The 16331-nt window shown below is 29.3% G+C and overlaps 1 protein-coding gene across 1 annotated transcript in view; it reads left to right on the top strand.

The window, feature by feature from the left end:
- LOC111034034 (lachesin-like) overlaps positions 1-16331 on the top strand; it is a 127224-nt gene that overhangs the window by 19929 nt on the left and 90964 nt on the right. Inside the window, exon 2 of the mRNA XM_022315054.1 lies at positions 7695-7804. Coding sequence (XP_022170746.1) covers positions 7695-7804 — 110 coding nt within the window. The remainder of the gene's footprint in view (positions 1-7694; positions 7805-16331) is intronic.

The raw sequence follows: 16331 nt of genomic DNA, 5'->3' as shown, positions 1-16331 counted from the left end.
TTAGAATATAAATTATTAACGCTTTTTGTTTATTATCAATACCTACTTTAAACATTTGTCTACAAGTATATTATCAAATATTTATCGACTTTTTTAAAAATAAAAATATTATTTCTAAGAGTGATTTAACATGTTTCCCCACACTAAAAATGTATAACGCCATTGACCGTAAGAATGTCTGGCGATAAGAACTAATCGACAATTAATAATGAAGTCTTGACTCATCGAAGCGTCCCTACTTATTCCTAGTTTATACCTACATGTGCATTATATCGCATTAACTTGCAGAATTATAAAATAAATTCCTACTAGGATTATATTTGATGTCTCTACTGCTACATGTATTGGGCTGTATACGTGAACGCGAAATCGTTTGAATATTTTACTAATTTTCGTGAGTTCCGTTTTGCGCATCACCTGTTACAAAACATTTTAAATCGAAAACCAATTGTTTGGTTTGTTAATTTTGGAAACGCGATCAGAAAATTAGTATCCACTAAACCATTCTAGCGGAACATCTATTTGAAATTATAGATATTGTAAACTTCTAACCGTTTGATTACTACTCAAGGGCATTCTAATCATAGTTGAGCCTAAAACTATGGATGGTGGTATGAGTTAGCTTACTATAATTAATAATACATACTCTACGAGTATCCATCTACAGGGTGATTGACCAAGCATGTTCACCTAATCACCCCTGTGTTCTCCTTAAATATTGAACTTATTCAAATTCTCGAATGGTTTTGTATTACTAAAAGAGTGTCTTGTACTCTTTTGGCGATACAAGATTTACAACTTCTGTTTTTCCAAATGAGAAGATTCCGTTTTTACCGTAAATCATTAAGTTTATAATTTTTTTTTAAATGTTGATGTGCCTAATTCAAAATTCAAACGATTCTCAATTATTAAAACGTTCGTACTAACCATAATAGTCCTTTAATAAATAATAATTTTAAACAAATATAGAATAGCTATTGTATTGGATCTAGTATTTTATCATACTTGTGCCATTTTTACAAGTTATTGTTATTTATTTAAAAAGTTGGGCTTTAAGTATATTGAACAATTCCAAATATCATATTTTGAATAACAACGTAATTTAAGAAAAAAGTGGGTAAGCATGATTGGTGAATCATCCTGTATATAATTTTAAAAGCTACATTTTGAAATTATTTTTATTTCATGGGTAGGTTCAACAATAAAAAAAAAATTAAAAAATACTCCTTAATAACAATAACAAGTACCAATATTATATAGTAAAATATTCTAGCAGTATTCTAGTATTCTGGTGGTAAATATAGTTTTAAGAATTCAAGGCACTTACGTGGTATTAATATTTAAGTAATTTTATGTGGTACTCAAAACCATTATTATAATATTGCTTAATTTACTGACATCAATATATTATATTATTTGATTATTTAGATATTCCAAACGAGATCGATAGTAAAATAATATTATATGGTTCAATAAATATTTTATTTGAATATGTATACAAGGCTATAGACACCGATAATATTATTACTATCAGCGTTAGATATTTTGACTTAATACGGGAAGATCCAGTTGAATCAATATTAGCTCCATATTCAAATTATTCATTCTTACATCATTATATTTTAATGCTTATAAATACTTGCATTTTGGATGTTATTATTTTATTTTTTTTAATTAATCGTATAATCTTGTATTTTTTTCATTTTTTTATATTTGATTTACATTTTTTTACTTTTTTCTAGAATTTCCCTTGCACTATAATTTTTGTAAATTAAAAATAATATTGCTATAGTAAGCTGAAAAGCTACTTACTAGAACAAAGACACAATTGTTTACTTTCAACCGAATGAATTCATAAAAAAAGTTATTTTTTATACTCGTATACTCGTTAGTTATATTACGAGTTTCTGCTATACCTACTTAATTAGAACTAATAATTAATTTTGATATGAGCATTATAACGAGTCCGAATAAAATAGTTAGTAATTATGTAAATATATGATGAAAAAAGGAACTCCCTGCAACAACCACACAAAAGAATTATTGCTTTAAACGTATTTATATCGATATTTTTTTTTACGTCATAAAGAAATAATTTATTAATAGTTTTATATTTTTTACACAAAATCGTCACGTGGGTTAATAAAAATAGTATAATTAAATCGTTTAAAATATCAAAAGTTAAATGTTAATTTTCATATTAGTGCTCTGTGCGTACACAAATTATATCAATACGATATTTTAAATGAAATATTCTTCGTTATTTTTTTCGAACAAAAGTATTTCTATATTTTTAGGGCTTTCACAAAGATTGCCAAAAATAATTCATTAAATAAAAAATGTATAGATTCATTGATTTTTACACCCTCCGTATAAGATTGAAATTATTCAAACGTTTTTTGTCCAGGTAAGGAATACCTTTCATTGGCGTTGAATATCGGATCGACATTTTATAGAACAAACAGCATCGTATAAAATATGTGCCCCGAATGTATAAATTATTGAACAATAAAATTTATTGTACCAAAATCTTGAACAAAATATTGCTTTTAATGTTTTATGTTTCTCGTTGTATGTACCCATGGTCTAGTTTATTTTTATGTTCAATCTCGCAAACAAAATTATAGTTTTAATGTTCTCGTAAATAATTTCATTGTTATCTTGCAATAACTCATGTGTTATTGACTTATACATGCTTAACTACATTATTTACGTATTACTAGCTAATTGGAATATATTTTTCGTTGTCACATTATCAGTAATTAAATTTAACAAAGAAACATAATGTTTATAACAATTTATTATTGACATTACTAATAACATGCACTTACATGTGTTATAACTTTAATTATGATTTATAACAGTCAAACTTGTAAAAGCCTTTTTAAAAACATAAAATGGGTATTATTATTTCTTTTAATGTAATATATTATAACTTTATGATCATATTTTAACAGTTTTGAAAGACGGAAGTTTTAAAAATAAAATTATGAATTCCTCTTACTACAACAGGATGTTGGTTCTCGGTAAACCTAATTTTAACTTAAAACTAACTTCAACCTAACTCGGATAGCTGAAAATATAATACACGAAAATGTAAAGTATAACTAATAAACCAGAGCAAATCAACGCATACTAATAACATTTTCAAACAGATTGGCTGCCTTAAATTATTTCATATAACATATCGATTCTCATTCAAAAGTTAAAATCAAAACTTAACATTGGCATTCTCTTTGATCTGTTTCCAATTCCATCACGATCATATTATTTTCATTATACTAATAGGACAAATATTACACTCAATAGTTTAATCCCTGTTGACAATTATTAGTGTGGGCACAGCTTACACAGTATACTTACTCCTAAAAATCTAAAGATTCGTTAACAATTAAATTCGAGAAATACTGCTATTTCTATCGTTTTTGTAGCAATTATATGTCGATAAGACATAATATTTTATTTAAAAATTTAATTTTACGAATAAAATAAGACGAATTTTTGTTTTACTTTCGACACAAACAATTATAACATAACCTATAGTTATACATAAAATTAGTTAGTTAGAAAATTTTGGTAAGATTAAGTTAAAATTGTATGCGTTTGGTGAACAAAATATTTTGAATTGTAAATATTTGGTTTAGTCAATGAGAATTGAATCGAAATTCGCAATCATTATAGTTAAACATTCAAATCGTAATGTAAACAAACAGGTCTAAATATGATGATATTATATTGTATTTCAAGTACTTATATAATACACGATGAAGACCCTGCGTTTACTTTATTTACACAGCAAATACAAATACGTTAATTTCTATTGAATTGTGTTTGTATAAATTGGTCTGAATTATATTTTATACACCTATTACTTTGATAAATCATTTAAGTATAAATCTACTAATTTTCCGTTGGTAGAAATAATAAATTATCGAAATTCCCTATAATATGACGTAATGGATTGTCAATTTCTCGGTTGGCTGTATTAATCTCAATGCGATATTTACATTCACTGAAATCTTTGTTAGCTGACACCCCTCAATACCGGACGACACGTTTAATTTTTCCAACGGTGATCGCTTTGGAGAGGTTCTACTGTACACTCATAACCACCTAATATTTATAATATATTTGAAATACTACGTACCTATGGAATATATTTTTCTCGAGTAATAAATGCTAAATTATATACTTTAATATCAGTTCAATTTACTTTAGTTAGAACATAATTTAATATACTATAAACTGTACAGGGAAATTAATTAGTTTAAAACTTGATAACACGATTCGCGGGAGACCCTAATGCGACTACGAGAAAGTTTAAACTTTTGCAGTAATTATTTTCGTCGCAGTATAATTTTTATATATTATAATAAAATTGAAATATTAACGATATTATTTAACTTAACGCGCATTATTTTTAATAGACATGAGTTTTTCGGTTGTCAGTGAGAGAGGGTACGATGTGCGGCACTGTGACCGACCGCCAGGGTGTGTGACTGATGGGAAAGAGACTTATTTCGAGGTGTAAAAAAGTCGTGATCACAGTTATGGTCGTCTCAACGTTTATCGTCGTGGCTTCTGCCACGCGAGCTATTACCGCACGATGTTTTTGAGGAAATAAGGAAGTAAAAGCAGGAAAAGAGCATCCAGTGGAACCAGATGGTTTTTATACGTCAGATCGTTTATTCTCATTACAAGCGGCCATTTCGTTGATCAACCATCTCTCCCTCTATCTTTATCTACATCTCACCCGACTTACCCTCTGCTTTTTTCCTCAACCTCACCTCGTGGAGTTCGCCATCTGTATTTTCCCCGAACTCACCACCCGTCTCACATATACTCGCCATACTCTCATTCTCTCTCTCTCTCTCTCTCTCTCTCTCTCTCTCTCTCTCTCTCTCTCTATCTCTCCTTCTCTCTCTCTCTCCCTCTCCCTCTCCCTCCCTCTCCTTCTTACCACCGGTGCCTGTACTTACTGCACCCCACACACATCCAAGGGATTCACCGAAGTGGCGTCGAGTGGTGGAGGGAACCCGTCTCGGTAACCCGGTGGAACGTCGGTAGCCAAAAAACAGGTGGGCGGCGAAACGGGTGAGTTCATATCGTCCCGCCAGTTCCGAATAATAGTCATATAGAAACTTATTTACGGGGCCCATAAAAACTACATTAACCAAAGAGCTATGAGCCGACGGCGGTGGATAATATGGCTTTAAGGCCGGGAAAAACTACAGAAGACTCACTGAATTGTCCGCTGATATATCCTTACACAGACTACCGCCGATAATCGTAAACACGTCGTTGCGTAGCTCATAATATTGTTTTTACCGTGCGCGGCGAATATTTTAATCGTGCCCAGCGAATTACTCATATTATATTGCACCGTGCATGTGTGTGGGTGGTATTGTGATTGATCCGTCACCGATCTGCGTGTCTGAACGCGTTTCCAAATCAGACTCATTGGTAAGTAAAGGTGTTTCGAACCTAAATACATCCCTCGAGAAATCCGAATAGAGTGAAACTCCGTTTCACGAGTGAATGCGGGGAGATGGATCTCCGTGACATTTTCCCCTCCGAGGTTACCCCCACATTAAAACGTTTTGGATTTTTCGTTTGAATACAACGAAATCGAACAATTGATATAGTATTTATTTTGTTAGTCGTGAAACAACTTTTACTTTTGATACAACATTTTGAGTCCATTTATTTTATGTTTTAATATTTAAATTCAAAAAAAAAAGTCAGTATTGGTATTAAAAATTCAAAGGGTTTCAACTTAATAATTTATTTGGATTTTCAATATTAAAATATCTAGTTCTGTTGTTTAACATGTATTATTATTATTATTATTATTATTATTATTATTGTATTTATATAAATGTTATCCAACAAAATAAATTAGTTGTAATAAGTCAAACAATTTATAGACACTCGAACTCAGCGCAAAAAATCAATACTTACATAATTTTTGAAACTGAATTCAGAAATCTAGTGCGGCACACTCAAGTAATATATTTCTTCACATTCCAGTCACGGTTGAGGTAAACTTACTGCGGAGGAGTCATAATTCTTACTGTACATATTAATCCGGTAGAAGATATTACAATAATTAGGTACCCATTGTGCCTAATTCATTTCTTCTTTCGGCTCGTTATAATATTATTTGCCATCTGGTCCGTCGGGTATTTGAGTTTCAGAGCAGTTTTTGTCCGTTGTTACCCGTCTGTTTGTTGATTCGTCGACGTAATTTATAGGACACTTGGCGGAGTGAACGGTAATTTGGAATATTTATCTGGTGAGCAGCCTTTAAAACAGCACTGTGCGTGTCTAGAATTAAACGATTTGGTGAGTGTATCTACAATCAGCATATTTGACAATTAGGTTATAACGGGATATCGTGCATAATATTATAACACGGAGATAATGTGCAAGTGTATACGAGTACTGTCCTCAATTGTGTTATGATTGTATATGTGTATGAGTTAAAGATTTAAATTTGATAATACATTTCTAATAAACTAATAACTGTACATTATTATTATAATCTGCAGTGATTTGGACAGTTCCGACGGACCTAACTCAAGTCAGTCACGCGACGTCCGATAAATGCTCTTATTTTTTGTGCACACTTTTTAGCTAACGGTACCTATGTGTTTTAATCGCGGATTTGTTAATTAAAATCGGATAAATTAATTCGTGGCTGTAATGCAATTGAAAATGTATATTTATTTATTATTTTCGATTAATTAATCAATTAATAGATTTTCAATTCATCGGGTAAAAATTGTCTGCAAAAGTACATACATTTGAATTTATATCTCTGCCTATAGTGGCTTGGTAATGAATAGCAAATTGTTCTGTAATTTGTGTACTTTGCAGGGTGTAAATATTTGAAAATAATTGTTTTATACACTCGAAACACTCGAGCTTAAGTTGTTTGAGGCGTGTCATTGGATTTTTAATATAATTTAATTTTATATAGGACTCGTCTAATTTAATTTTATAGTTTTTAATTTAAACACAAAATAAATCATTGTCATTGATGCAATGTGAGGTGTGAAAGACATGGTCAATTATCACTTGTCAATTAAAATGTAAAGTATTTTCTAACCGACTTAGTGAAGAGTACATGAATATTATGAGTTTATTGTTCACAATATAATAAAATTATAATTCATAAAGTTATAATTATTCATACTAGTGTTTATTAATATGTATATTGCACCTTAAGATATTAATAATGTATGCATATAGGTATAAAGTAACAAAATCAATATATAAAATTATTGTAGAAGATGTTAAGATAATCTGACATGAAAATGTGGTGATTTTTATTCAAACGAATGTATTTTCATTAGAACAATAAAATATACTCAAGTTATAAGCCGATTTAATTTTATTTAGCATTAAATAGGTTTAGTTGGAAAAATAAACCAATAACAACACTTTGGAGTTTGGATTACTAAAATGTAATACTCGGACGTCATGTATTCTACTCGAAATCGATTTCGAAACCATAGGGAAGATATTTTATTAAAAATTGATAGATTTAAAAAAAAAAACATCTGTCTGTTGCATTTTTTTTGTTATTTATGATTATTTACTTATTTACAATTGTTGCGCAAATAAATTACTACCGCATTACGTATGTGTGCGAATAAATATATAAATGTTTGTATTTTTTTATGTTACAGTTTTATCGGTGCTGGAGCCCGAGTTCGCAGAGCCTATTCCAAACGTTACGATACCCGTGGGAAGGGACGTCTCGCTGCCTTGTGTCGTCAGCAATTTGGGAAATTACAAAGTATTTGAATCTTATTTACAATTGATTTTCATTCGTTGTACTTTTGTTTCGTTCGTTTTTCATTTGACACGATAGCAACAGCTTTAACTGCTGGTGTTTAGTTTTGTTTTTAACAAGTAAAAGGAGAGCCGTTGTTTTTATTGTTGGCTCAAGTATCACGAAAGGTACTGACATAAAAAAAAAAAATATATATAGGTATATAAGAGAAATATGAAAAAATAAAAGTAGTATAAAATACAATTTTTGTGGCGTGAAATGCGATCCGTGAGGTCTTTACTCCTCTTTAATTCACATCTGGATGAATGTCACTGAAGGCTTACGTTTAAATCCAATAAACCGAAAATAAGATAGTTCAACAGCTTATTTAAAGGATAAAGTATAATATCAGTGGTTAGTGGTTACACTATGTTATAATCGATAACATGATACAAATTTCAAAACAACTTGATGTTAAATGTATATTTATTGTATTGCGATATACATAAAGCATTATATTCGTATATTATTATGTAGGTAAATTATAATTTTAACTTTTGTCAGTTGATTTTAAGAATTTTAATAATAATACATTTAATCATGTAAACTAATTAAATAGTTTATTAGGACACAATTAGTACACAACTCGTTAAATGTTCAAAAAACATTATCTTTAAACCTATTTGAATTGTCATAGTTATTTTCATTAATATTGTAAATTTAAACAATCAATATCGCTAAAAGACATGTTATATTTTTGGATTTCTCGCACAAAAGAAAAACGCACCTAAGTACATTGGACTGCCGACAAAGTACCTAAGGACGACAGACTAGAAAATATAATTATTTGTACCACGTTGCGTATACCATCTTGTAAGTTAAGACAGATGTCGGGTCTGCGATTCTTTTATACTTTAGAGCTCTTAATTCGCTATGCTTTCCTGGGTGTGTACTAAATGTTGCGAGTGAACATTTCGCGGAACATTTGTCTGGCGTCTTGAGATATCATAGTTTAGTTATTTCCTTTATAAATAAAATAAGATAGGTAAGCGATATAAATAATAATAACGACAACATTTCGATGGACCGGCCAATATAACGATGTGGTTGAATCAAAATGCAAAATTAACTTTGCGCATGATATTTTATTATTGAAATCAGAGTTCAGCCGATGTTTTTTTCTCATTAACATCGTATGCCAATGTTATAATATATTAATTCTAAGGTTTCGATGGCTTGAAAATTAAATTAATCAAAACAGTTCAACGCATTTAATCGATATACGAGCGTATACCTTCGATCAATATTACACATCATGTATGTGTGTGTAAATGACTAAGGAATTACTTCTTAATTATCTTCCAATGTATACAATACTGATTTATTGATATTTGGATCGTCTATAGGTACCTAGTACCTATAAATTAGTTGAACGATCCCAAAAGTGCCCTCGGGGTTCTTTAGTCAAAACTGAACATAAATTGACCACTACCGCTGTGCTCCCAATTCTCATTTGTACAAAATCATTCGTTCGTATATTTAGAAATATCAATGGGCATAGGATAAACGGATAAATGGGATTTATATTTTATTTCCCTCGAATATGTTTGATAAAATAGTACTAACTATGTTTTTTAACAAAAATAACTAGGTATCCTAACGTTGTACAAAATAAATCTTTTTAAAGTAATGCAAGTATATCATACACTAAAAAAAAAAACAAATATTTTTCTTATCCTATTTTTTAATACCTACTACATGATAATTTAAAAAAATAATATTTAATTGATGATCAATTTTTGATATTTTTAAGCGTAATATTAAATGTATTTAAATTATATACCTTATACTATTCTATTAAGTATTTACATAACGAAAAATATAGGCTAAACAATAATAGTTAAAATATTTTGTAATAAGTAATAATTTATTGATGATAAAAAAAGTTGAAATATTTGTTTATTAATTATTTAAAAAAAAAACTGAAAATAATATAATTCTAAAAGTTTGATATTATTTGAAATTTTAAAAAACCATAATATTCTATGATAACAAAAATATTTATGTGTATATTATTGACATCATGTTAATTGTATAGATAGTAGAAACTAGAGTGAAATATATTTCAAATGCATAACTAAATATGGCTATTGTATTCAGCAGTAGCTTTTCAAACGTAACTGTTGGCCAAACCTTTGAATGATGCTCATAATAATAATTCTAATTATTGAATAATGGCTTTTACCTTCCTGTCTAATGGAAGTTTGACAATCAGTATAAGCCTCTGTTATCGAAATAATTGATTTAAGGTCAGTAAAATCATATTCTAGAGTAATTAACAGATAGTGTAAATTCTAACATGGACAGACCAAGATAATTAATTAATTAAATTAAATTTAGTTGCAAAATGTATCCATACATTTATTTATAAGGACCTGTTGTAGATAGCTAATAAAATAATATAATTAAAATTCATAAGTTATTAATAATTTTTTTATAATAATATTATACAAAAAAAAGTAATAATTAATCCAATTTTTAGTAAAATATAATTTTATATCTTTGGATATTTAAATTATATTATCATATGAAAAGTTGAAGGAAACGTGGTATACTGATAATTTGATTCTATTTTGTGTTTTAAAAAACATATTTTTATATTGTGTAGGTACCTATATTTTTTTTCGTAGCGTTTTCAATATATTGCAACATAAAACTTAAATGACATTTTCAACTTAAATTGTTATAAATTATTATTTTACATCTCACACAATACACATTATATGCGCAAATTTTACAAATGGGTTTTTCGTATTGTAGATATTCAGCTGACATTTACCATCTATTTCCCAATAGATGGATAGATAACTACCTAATTATATGAGTGCCTGCACGTGTCGTAATTTATATTTACGAGGTCTTAGAACCGTAGAGAAACGTAGAAACTTTGTCTTAGAATTTTTCAATTCAATTTTTCAAATTACATTTTATAATAGGTACGTTGTGTAACCTTCAATAGAGTTACCGAAATAGTGTTTGCCCACTGGTTTGGAGAAACGTGATCTATGGTTGTTTTTTTTTTCTGTCAATGAGTTTACATCATTTCTAAGTCAAAAATGTACACAGTATGAAGTTTTTTTCAATCAAACTCACAACCGATCAACAGTGTACATTTCTTTAGTTTCTAGACCGTTAACGGACGACATTTATGTTTTTCACTGCTGTCTCCAGCATAGTTATTAATAATGTAATATTTACATAGACGTGTAAAATAACATAACATAATATGGGTAACCAATTTTTCAACCAACAAACATTGGCTTATAGAGAGCTCCATTGTCGATATTTTAGTTGTTGGGTATGTAAATTCGGTTCATAACATGACATAACATTCAAGTATATTAGACAATTTTGAATTTTTTGCATATTTTTAAAATTGTTATTAAATTTTAAAAATTTGTTAAGCAAAATAACACTTACAATTTAGACATCCCCTCCCCCATCATGGAAAGTATAAAACATTTTTCATTTGCTTAAATTTCTAAACTATTCTTATATTATAGTTGGAAATATTCAAAAGTAATTTGGCTAGTTCGGTAATCACTCTCAAATCGGGACATCTTGGCTCGAGTGTTTCACTTGTCAATTTATTGTTATTTTATTCATCGAAAATGGTTTACTACTAAAAACGAAAGACGGACAGAGTTCAGATACTAGAACTTCAATGGAAACTAGTTCGACCTAATGTTTCTGCTTTAATAGGTACAATTTACCAAAGTCAATGTCAATAATTTTCTAGAATATTTAAAAGAGCATATTATAATAATATGACGTAACTATAATACAAATAATATGTACTGGTTCGTAGTTCATCATATAATTAATTTAAAAAAAAATGTATTGTTGCATAAATCACTTTAGTTCCTATAAGGATTTTTATATATTATGTAGGTACACGTAAAAAAAGATGAAATAAGTTTATGCTTAGCATCATATGAAGTTTTTTTCGAATAATAAATATTCTAATGTACCTTTAATATTGACATAGATATGCGTGGTTGCACGATTAAAATAATTTTCCTTTAGTAGATTTAAGTTAACTTAAAGTTAGAATTATCATTTATGAAGATGAGTCCTTAAACTTAAATTGTTAAAAAAAAGTATATTATTAAATTATATAAACAATCATACAGGTACTTATGTTATTATGTACGATATCGATTTGGCGCTTACTCAGTCTAACACAATACCTAATTCGTCTATTTTTTTAATAGTTTAACTATCTCGTCAACATTCGTTGATAGTAAGTTGGTAGCCTTTCACATTTATCAACGTTCATGAATAATATACTTTATATAATAAGAATACACTCATAATATGTGATAAATATCGTCAAATATGGACATTTATAGAAAAAAAGTTTATTTATAGTCATTTTTGCGTGACATAATCAAAAGTTGTCGACATCATTTTATACATTTTATAAAATGTCGTCAAGTCATACATTTTTAATTACTCACTTTGTAAAACTAAATAGTTTTCTTTAAATTTGAATTTAAATTGTAAATTAATTTATGTTCAACGTAATTATTGAAACGACCATTGTTCAAGGTACTTACGTATTTGGTATATTAAATATTTTATCATTAAAGACGATTTAATTTTGATCGATTACTCTGTCATTGATTTTAAGATTTTGTAGAAAAACAAAATAACTTTATCACATATTATCATAATTCCATGAACTGTTATGAACCAGAGTCACTGTAAATCATGGATTCGGTAAACAAAACACGCAGTTATTACAATGAGGCCAACATTTTTGTCCAAAAAATTATAGTACCGAAGAGTTTCTATAGTTTAGGGTCAACTTTGTACGCAAAGGTATAATACTTCAGCGCAGAAGTAGTCGAATGAAAATTGTCAACTTCAAAACACATACTATTCCAATTTACTGCTATGTATAATCAGTAATTATGACCCACTATAATATAGTTGATAACTATACTGCTGTAGCTATGATCTAATATCGTAAGCATCTTTAATGTACTAGTTGCATATTTTACATTTTAGATTCAAGAAAGGTTTGAAAACCTATTTCATAAAATGAGTTATAACTTATAACTATGGATTTCTTATTCAAACGAATTTTAAACAATGCGCAGAAATTCACACTTTAAACAATAACAACACATACAAGTACAATGACTTTAATTATTATAGGAGTGAGCATTGAAATACAAAAAGTGAATATTCGAACTTTCCATATTTATGCATGTTATGGACATTATGTCACGACTTAAACTGAAAATTTGTTTAAATCTGTTAGGATACAAAATTAGAGAACTAAAATCACATTAGCTTTGACAAAACACGAGAAAGCCATTAGTCGTGCACCAGCACCACACACGCATTTAGTGTAAGTAGGTACACAGTACTGTGCATGTACAATGTTATATGCAATTTCTCTTGCCTCGCTTATTTCCATCATCATCCTACATCATTTCGTTTTATAATTGCAACGTACCTAAGAGTCAGTAAGTTATTGTTTTTATAGAACAAAACAGTATTTATGCGAAACTACGGAGGACGAACTTATACGGAGACGTTTTGCATATTCAATTTTCGTTGTAAAATGTCTAAATTAAATAACAAATACCTACCGCGTATATGTGTCCACACTATAGTTGTCCATTTGTATATATTATGGTTTGTACAGGATTAAAATATACATACTCTTTGAATGATTGTACACTTGCAAGCCTGTAAATACTATAAAATTCTGTTTGATTGGATAAACAAGGATTTTTTTTTTGTTCTTTTATACTGCAGAACCTGTTAAGTTCGATAAACACTATTGTTTGTGTGCCCTAAACAATGAGTATTTGCACACATTTTATCCTCATGATGGCTAGTTAGACATTACTTGATTTTAGCACACCAGTGTGCTCCTCATCGTCAAATTATACATAGATACCTTTTTTTTTCTTTTTCCTGTTTAACCGACAGCAGAATAGGCTCCGTTTCAACAGTACTACTCTTCATATACAGGTTGATCCATTTAAGAGGGTACTCTAATTATATCGAAAAGTATTAACTTTTTTTGAATTCTTTAAACCACCAATCCTTGAGGAGCTGTATCTAGAATCTAGATGAAATAACGAAAAATGAAAAAATGCAATTACAATTTTCATAAATAAAATGGTTTTATTAATTTATAACCTTTTTATCATATGTTTCCATTTAAAAACAAAAATTAATAGTGGTTTCACCAATAAATATAAGGGTGAAAAAGATTAAAATATTATACAGTTTTAGAAGATTATAAATCTCAAAGGTTAAAAAAAAAATTCAAAAAAAGTTAATAATTTTCGAGAATATTAGAGTACTCTCTTAAATGGATCACCCTGGTACCTAATGTAAATTGAAAACCAGTTTTTTATGTTTTATATTAGCTCGAGTAACCACAATATTTTTGCAAAACGAAAACTCCAGTATTATATGGAGGACCCTGTGATCCACTTTCAGCCATTGAGTGCTGTTGATGGGGTTACAATTATTTATAATATTCCACAAAATGTGTTGTTAAGTGTTATAACAGTTTAATTGTAAACAGCAATTTGTGTTTTTTACATAAATATATATTTTTTTATTTATTTAAGCCTCAACAACTAAGGCTTAAATATTTACAATACGTATTACTATTACATTCAGATACTATATAGAATTTTACAATATTTAAATATGATTAATTTTAGTATGTTGTGTATTTTTTGTTTTAAGCCTCCTAACGAAATCAAATTCCATGCACGTAAAATAACGTATACATTTTTGACAATCCAAACGAAAGTTATTAATTGGTCAAGTGGTACATGAAAATGTTCGAACTGTGTATGTGGTAAGCGGATTTAAAAAGGTTGAGAACCACTGGTGTAGATGATTTAAAATGTATGATCAGTGCAATTGTACGGGACACTGAAGTCAACCATATCCATTTTATTCCAAATACCCGTATATTATACTGTTTATTATAGTCACAGAGCAATAACGAATTAAAAGTGCATCAAATCGAACTCTCGCACTGCGCAGTACTGAGTAAAATAATGTAGGTTACACCGTGTCAACGATCGTTATCTATTTCTAGAAACCTAAATCTGTTGTAATTTTTTTGTAGATAATAATATGCAATCTGTGGGTACAGAATGAGTAAATGAGTTACGACTGTTATGAGATATAATATTGTATAGTAGTAGGTACCTGTTCATATTATCATTATAATATCAGCGTGAACGGTTTGAGTAAGAAGCCACCCATTGTAGAGCGGTTCTTGGTTTTGATACATTTCGTAAGTTTGAAATTGAATACCAACCTACGCTATAAGTTAGAATATTAAACCGCGCAGTGGAAATTGTATATTAATCGTTGTGACGTTTTAAAGTTGTACGATAGTGTCGGACTGTGTGATTTCTCTTTACTAAAAATATTATGTTTCTTGTTTTGCGAATCGTATTGCTTTTTATTATTATTATTATTATTATTATTATTATTATTATTATTTTTATCAACCATTAAGACCTAGCGTGGCGGCTGTGGCCATTGGCTGTATTCAATTGACATAAGTTAACACTTTATCTTCATTGTGTACACACATCGTTATAATATCAGTACAATCGATCAATTCAATTGGACGTATAATAATAAAGGTTATCATGAATTGTATGGTGTCTCCGGGTGAAAGGCTTCCGGCAGAATGTTGGATATCCCAGCTCGAATTATATCGTTGCATAACAGCGGCTAATGAATGATGACATTCGTTGAAGTTGGGTCGTTACACTCGTCGATTATTAGTTATGAAGTTTACAGTGGACACGGCGATATTATGAACCATCTTGCGCTTCGATCGGTATCATTTAGCTTGTGAATTTTCTTTCTGAAAATAATTTAGATCAAAAGAGCATCAAGTCATACTAAAGGTGGAATAATATTATATTCTTAACCAGCGAAAGCAAAATGTCGTGTGATTCGCACATCGCGCTTGGGGTCGAGAATAATAAATAATAATTTCGACATTGCCCAGGCAGAGGACCGGACGACAGAGCTGCTCGGAAATGTCCAAGAAACCGCATCATATATACACGGGGTGGGCCACGAGAATAGGTCCAAAAATAGTGGTATAGCGGAACCTCGATTATTCGAAATTCAACGGAAATGCAACTTTTCGACTTACTAACGTTTTCGAGTTACCAAGGTTTTAGAAAAAAAGTTCGACTCGAAAAGTTTTTAAAATGTATGTAGGTATGTATTATATTTTTTAATTGTTATATACAATGAAAAAAAATGTGATTGTATAGATTATTTATTTAAAGATAAACATAAATATGACGAAAAAAATATAATAAAACATGTGTTGCGACTTCATAATAGATAATTTGCTATGTTATTTTGACTTCAAATTTGAGGTTTGCTATTATCGATTAATCAATCATCAAATCATCGGAACGAACAATCCGATTAGACAAATGTTCATAAAATCATCCGTCGTTATCCGTCT

Source organism: Myzus persicae, unplaced genomic scaffold, assembly GCF_001856785.1.
Source record: "Myzus persicae strain clone G006 unplaced genomic scaffold, MPER_G0061.0, whole genome shotgun sequence".
NCBI lineage: Eukaryota > Metazoa > Arthropoda > Insecta > Hemiptera > Aphididae > Myzus > Myzus persicae.
The sequence above is the reverse complement of the archived record's forward strand: the minus strand, read 5'-3'. Positions and strand labels throughout refer to the sequence as shown.